Source organism: Anopheles darlingi, chromosome 2, assembly GCF_943734745.1.
Source record: "Anopheles darlingi chromosome 2, idAnoDarlMG_H_01, whole genome shotgun sequence".
Taxonomy (NCBI): Eukaryota; Metazoa; Arthropoda; class Insecta; order Diptera; family Culicidae; genus Anopheles; species Anopheles darlingi.
In genome coordinates, this window is record NC_064874.1 from 30,706,903 (window position 1) to 30,713,878 (window position 6,976).

Sequence of the window (6,976 nt, forward strand, 5' to 3'; positions counted from 1 at the left end):
GAACGCGGGCGACAACTACCAGGGAACGCTCTGGTACACGTTGCTGCGCTGGAATGTGACCGCGCACTTCCTCAATCTGCTACCGGCCGACGTGATGACGCTGGGCAACCACGAGTTTGAGCATGGAATTGCCGGATTGGTTCCGTTTCTGGATGTGATCCGGAGCCCGATCGTGGTGGCGAACATTGACGATCGCGAGGAACCGGCATTGCAGGGCAAGTACCAGAAATCGATTGTGCTCGAGCGTGGTGGTCGTCGGATCGGAATCGTCGGTGTTATCCATCATCTGACGCACACGATGGGTATGACGGAGAAGGTACGATTCCTGGATGAGGTGGAGCAGCTGCGGACAGAAATTGAGCATCTGAGAAAGACGGGCGTCGATCTGATTATCGTACTGTCTCACTGTGGCCTGGAGATTGATCGTAAAATTGCTCGTGAGTTGCCGGAGGTGGACGTGATCGTCGGTGGTCACTCACATACGTTCCTGTACAACGGTACAACGGAGACGTTCCCAGATCGGGCCGAGGATACCTATCCGGTTGTGGTAGAGCATGAAGCAGCAGGAGAACGTCACCGTCGCACACTGATCGTACAGGCCGCTTCGTATGCGAAGTACGTTGGCCGCATCACCGTGTACTTCGATACGAACGGTGACATCGTCGAATGGGACGGTAATCCCGAGTTTCTAGACGAATCCGTACCACAGGATGAGGAGGTGCGCCGTGAACTGGTACCGTGGCGGGAGCAGGTTGATGTGCAGGCCAACCGTCAAATCGGTTACTCGGCTGTCGCACTCTCGCGGGATGAGTGTGCCTGGAGTGAGTGTAATTTTGGTAACTTTATGACCGACGGTTACATCGCGCATTACGCGACGGAGAGTGCGAAACATCCGACGGTGGGTGCGTGGAGCGAGGTGGCCATTGCCATTAACACGGGCGGTGGCATGCGAACATCGCTCAGTGCCGGTAATCTAACCTTCGACGACCTGGTGACCGCGGTTCCGTTCGAGGACACGGTCGATAGTTTCGATCTGCTTGGGCGTCACTTGTTGGAGGTGTTCGAGCACAGTGCGAGCCGGTACGGTAAGACGGATATGATGCAGGTTTCCGGATTGAAGGTGGTGTACGACATACGGCGCCCGGAGGGTACGAGGGTTTTGTCGATTGATGTCCGTTGTAAGCACTGCGCGGTGCCGAGATACGAACCGCTCGAGATGGATCGTGTGTACCGCGTGGCTACCGGGACGTACATCCGGAATGGAGGTAGCGGGTATACGATGATTCCGGAGCATGCGACCAATCTACGCGTCGGACCGGTTGATGTTAGCGTCTTGGAGGAATACGTGAGGAAGATGAGTCCCGTCACTTGCGGTACGGAAGGTCGCATCGTCGTTATCACGTAAACAAAATCGAACGCGAAATCACGGAAACAAAATTGGACGAAAATTAATCTAAATCACATGTTTATTAATTCGTTTAGACATATGTAAAAGCCTAACATATGAATTTTCAATAAAAATAAATGTCAAAATTCTCTCTTTAATTTTAATAAATGTACATTTAATAGTATACAAACTTGTCTCAATGAAATTGCTTTCAGTAAATGATTTATTTAGAACATTCCCATATATTTGAACACTAAGAGCACATTGTAGTAGTTCATAACGAATTTTCAATGTGTTATGTTTAGTTCAGTTTTAGAATATTTTAAATTTATCTGTTTGAATTTGAGAGTGTTGTTGCTTTCCTTAATAATTGAATTACATATGAAGAGTTGTAGCAGCTATGAATATATTATCAGAGTAGTAATAAAACATCAACAGCATCATAATATTCATGTTGATGTTTTATTACTACTTTGAGTAGCATTTAAAAATGAAATTAGAGCGATGGTATTTTCACATATTTTTCACATCGCTATTGTAGCTGTTGAGTTCAATTACATTTTAAATATAATATTTTACAAGTTAAGCTACTACCAGTACGATGTTGCAGCTGGTTTTGTTGTCATTTTATAGTAAAAAAATCATTTAGATTTCTAAGTATGCGTTACTTGCCAAGCAGGTTTTGTTCAAGTTGAACAATTCTTAAGTATTTATATTTATTAGAAAATCGAAGCATCCAGAGATGTTTTGCTTAGTTACTCACTCCAAAGGTTTTACAGCAGCTCGTTTTTATATTTAAAAGTTGTTAATTTGTTTTGCTTTCTTAAATGGTTTGGTCCATAAAGCAAGTTTGAAATGATGTTAATAAATTATATCATCCTAAAATAATTACATTGGTCAAATTTAAACTTCAAGAAATAAAATATATCAAAAAACGGTCATATAAAACTACTATAAAAGTTTTGAAACCATTAATATTTAACCAAATAAGGCACGTAATTATCCATAGAAATCAGCTGGGCCAGATGCTATTCTGTCCATTACTGTAAAGCTCTCAGCTTCGGTGTTTCGACGACTTCGCACTCGGTAAACGAAGCAAGCTTTTCCGTGGGGGAGGAAGGGGTTGTTTTGATTCGCTCTCGCGATTCGACGAAGCAATATAGGCGCCAGTGGAGCAACTGACGACTGAAAGCAACTCACATCGGCCATCCTGCTCCCGTACCCATGCACTAGCGCCATTGCGTGTCCAACAGGTTTGTCTTGTCGCTCTCGACGGTGTGCTCTCTCGAGATCTCGGTGGAGCACGATGGGTATCTCTCTCTCTCAAGGTGGGCTCCACCGACCGGTAAGCTCCGAGTTCTATTGGTCTATGGCCTCACTCACCTTCCAACCGTGGTGGACGCCAGTTCCGAGAAAGTAAGTGTCACTCTCGTCCCCCCTTTGATTTTCGAAATTCGTGCGTGTTGTTGGCTGGTTGACCGCGCGAACCAGTGTCCCAGTGTTGTGCAGCGGAAAGCGTGACAACCGCGCGACGGACTGACCGGATCGAACAGGCTAGGAGAACCAGTTTCCAAGCTCGCCATCCGGCCGTTCTCGTGTTGTTATGTGTGAAAGCGGTGTGTGTGTGTATAAACGGTTCTGGTGGTTAATAAGCCTTGGTCAGGGTGACGATTGGTTGCAGGGTCAGCCTAGGTTGTGTCTGGCTGGAAATTGATTCTCGAACCTCACGACGACGCCAACGACGACGACGACCGATGAGTCAATATACAAACAAACAAAACTCTCCCCCAACGGTTGGATGGAGGACCAGCTAGGACGCTGATGTGGCGCTTTCACATTCCAACATTTCATCTTCTTACATGTATCCCGCTGTTGGTCGTTTTTTTTGTTGATGTCGGTTTTTTTGGTGCTGCTTTTTGTGGCACGGATGGCACGATATCACAAATCGGATGCCCTCGGTCGTTGTCATTGGTTTCGTTCGCGTTCTACGAACGAATGTGAACCACGGTTCGCGGCTTGCTTGTGTGATGCTCCTCGTGGTGCCCGTGTTTCAACAGACCGCGTCGCCTGTCAACCGTTACACCACACAGCTGGCTGGCGTTGGCGCGCGAAAGTTCGAAAGTTCACCACCGCACGCACGTGGAGCGTTCGATTTTGGTTTTTGGGGTGCGAAGGAAGGAAGGAAGGAATGCCGATTCCGATTCCGCCACTCCGGATATTGGAAGCCACCGCAACCTCCACCCCCTCCCGGGTGTGCCATGTGTGCCGTAAGCCTCTTGTTGCTGCTCTTGTTGCATTCAGGCGGTAGCGAGCGAGCGGTGGCCCCGAGGAAACCATGAAAACTGTGATGCAAATTAGTTTCGAACCAATTTCCGTCCCGTTGTGGCACCTTGTGGGTGGCAGGAGATGGCGATGTGGCGACGGGGAAAAGTCTGGGTGGGTGGGTGGGTGGGTACGGGGGACATATTTTCAATACCAAGATGTGAACGATGTGAGCTACGAGCTGGTCTACAGGTCGATACGACTGGTGGAAGCTGGCTGGCCAACACGCACGTTGACATGTTGGCTGACGGGCTGGAAGAAGCGACTGGCACCCAGATAAAGATGATGCCGATGACGCAGACACGCCAGGTCTCCGGTGATCTCGTAGTGGTGGTGATGTAGATGATGTAGTGTGTTGTGCACTGATTTCCATAAGAGAGAAACCCGGCAGCAGTAGCATCAGTAGCAGCAGTACCGTAGGCTAGCAGCAAGAACGGAATGGAGTGGAAAGGGTGATGAAGATGAGCAATCAAAAGGAGAGAAAATTGTGAAAGAACCCGTTCCTGTCTCTCGATGGTTGGCCCGTGGCCCCGTTAGCGGACACTCGTTTCTGCCCGGGTCCGTTAGTGCGATTACGGTCCGGACGAGTCGCAGATACTGTAGCCGCCGCAACCGGAAGTCATCATTGCAGGAAGAGTCACGCAACTTCGTCACGAAGTCGCACAGCTTGACACGTTGCTGGTTGCTGGATTTTTCCAGAAGTTTCTTGCACCCTGGTCTAAAGGTAAGTCTGCAAATTGTTTATCGAAGAAACGAGAAGATTCGTAGGATGAAGTCAAGCTGCATAAGGAAGAGAAATGCATTTGCCATGGTCGCCCTAGCGTCGCTATGATGTCACTCGCTATTGTTGTTGGATATAAGAAAATAACTTCCAAATCCACCCATACATCGGTTGGTCGCTCCCAGTGTGGCTTCCAGTTGGCATGAAACAAATTATCCCAACCCAGCCAACCGCACCGATGATCGTTTCTGTCACCTCGGGTGTAGTTATCCCTTAAGCGCTCGGCATGGCACCTTCACCTTCACCTCCTTCTGGTTGCGCCTTCTTCGATTGTAACTTTGCTCACGGGATAAAGTTTTAACGAAACAGGCGACCTCGGAGATGAAAAAGGACGGGCGAGAATGGCGGCAATAACTATACACAATCCACCACGGGTGACAGCTTGCCTTACTTCAGCTTCACCGCTGCATAGGCTACGTCGTGGCTCTTGTTCCGGTATCCCGACGGAACTGTGGATGGAAAAAGTTATTTTCTGGCTAGTTAATGCACCATGACCGGGAAACCTGGCAAAGGTACTGTGTTGTGTTTGAAGTAGTACCGCAGTACCCACCAGTGCCACTCCTTGCTGGGCATCGTCGGTGCAAAAGGTGATTTCTTGGAAAAGTTCTGTACCCAATTCCCAACTGCCACGGACACACTGGCTTGGGTAATCTTGGGACGGAATGAAGGAAGTGTGTTGTTTCTACGGGGGTTTAAAGTTAAAAAAGTAAATCACTTTATGTTGATATAATTTGGAATCAGTGCCGGATGTTACAGTGTGGTGCGGGTTAGGTCAACGCAAGATTGGCTAGATTGGCTAGTTGAGAAAAGGATACAGAATCTCCGGTTTATCGCCATCATTCTCTAGGGATACACACTTTCCTCCGACTTAAGCCACTTCAACTATATTGTGTGTGTGTGTGTGCGTGTGTTGAAGAGCTTATTGGAGAGAAGGGTCTGCAGGAACTTTTGCACCGATGCAAGTTATACGCCTGGCTCTAGCTTGATGTATAGCTTAACTATAAGCCATCTATAATGAAGTTGTTGGTAAACATTGTACGGAATTGTGTTGCAGATTGGAGCTTTGGCCCCGCAGTATCCTGCAGGCAATGTGAAATCCTCGAGCGACGATCTTCAACATCGATACACAGTAATTGCGGCCGAGACGTCCTAAAGGTAGACAGAGGATATGCTCCGTGCTCCGGTGGCACCACTTTGAAGGCAAAACTATTACTTTCATTGATTCGAACTTTTCCGAGAGTTTTCGCTGGAATAATTGCGCGTCTCAAATCGTGCAGAAGACCATTTCATTTTGCAAAACAACAAAGAAGCCAGCCAATGGGTGCCGGGATTACACCGAGCACAATCTTGCTTCTAGGGCAAAGTCGCAAATCATTGCCATCCTTTGCGTCTCCGTTCAAAACCTGATCACGAGCGCGGTCTCAATACAAAGCCCGCCCAAAGTGGCAAACCGAAGTGAAAGTGACAAATTTGCACCTTCATCAAAACCGCGGCGGATGTGAGCAGCGAGGTTCGAGCGCGAGGCTAAGCCGCGAATTAAGTGGAGATGAAAAATGGCAAACAGATTGCAGAGAAACCCCGAAACGCGGCGGCAGGTCTTCCTTTCCGGTACGATTTGGTGGTGATGGCTCTTTATCTTGGGATCTCTATCGAACGTATCAACGTTCGTCAGCGTTCGCGAAAGTCGCGTCTCCCCGGCGGTTGGACGTAATTTGATTGCAATCGATTACTTCCAACTTGCCCGCCCGAAGTATTTGCTCTGGAGAGAAAATTGGAAACTCTTTGGTCTTGAGCCGAAGCTTCCCATCCCATCGTGGGTTGGGGATTAGCTTAATGATTTAAAGTGATACACGAGTGAGTTGGACTGTAGACTACGACGGAATGTGTCTTGAGTTCCACTCAGCACCAGCACCGTCAACACCAAACCGCGTTTACGTTTCACGTCTAGCACAAGAGCGGGGGCACCATGCTTGGATCATTCATTTCGATCGCATCGGATCGGTCGCCAGCTTTGGGGGGATCGTACGAGTAGTTCTCCGAGTTGCAGGTCCGTTGCCAAAGCATTCGAAAACCGCGGCAAACGGCGAGCGTAAACTTCAATCAATCGAAGGTCGCTAGTGGCTAACCGCGCGTAGTGTTACGGCATGGGCAGGGTTTAGCAGCAGAAACCACTTAGTACGATCCATCATAAAGCCGCTAGGCGGCCGTGGCCATTGGCTGAGGTGTGGTGGAACGAGAGGACTACACAACCGCTGGGTCCTAGGAGTTCGTGCAGCTCTCACCTGGGCGAAGTAGTTGTCACGATGTGTGTGTGCTGGCACCGATTGTCTGGCCTGCCTGCGGGGCCATTGAACGGCCTAGTGGTGTCTACGCATACCTTTACCGATACCGGAACTTCGAAAATCGAAGCCGAACCCGATCTAGTTCACATACGGTCAGCGGCCCCCCGGGGGCGTTGCTGGCCGCGCGTCTCTGTCCACCATCCG

At 48.9% G+C, this 6,976-nt stretch overlaps 1 protein-coding gene across 1 annotated transcript in view; it reads left to right on the forward strand.

The window, feature by feature from the left end:
* Window positions 1-1,495, forward strand: part of LOC125949737 (apyrase-like) — a 2,778-nt gene extending 1,283 nt beyond the window's left edge. Inside the window, exon 1 of the mRNA XM_049677055.1 lies at window positions 1-1,495. This exon is cut by the window's left edge and continues 1,283 nt beyond it. Within this exon, the coding sequence (XP_049533012.1) occupies window positions 1-1,405 (1,405 nt within the window). The 3' untranslated portion in view covers window positions 1,406-1,495.
* Window positions 1,496-6,976: the final 5,481 nt, after the last annotated feature.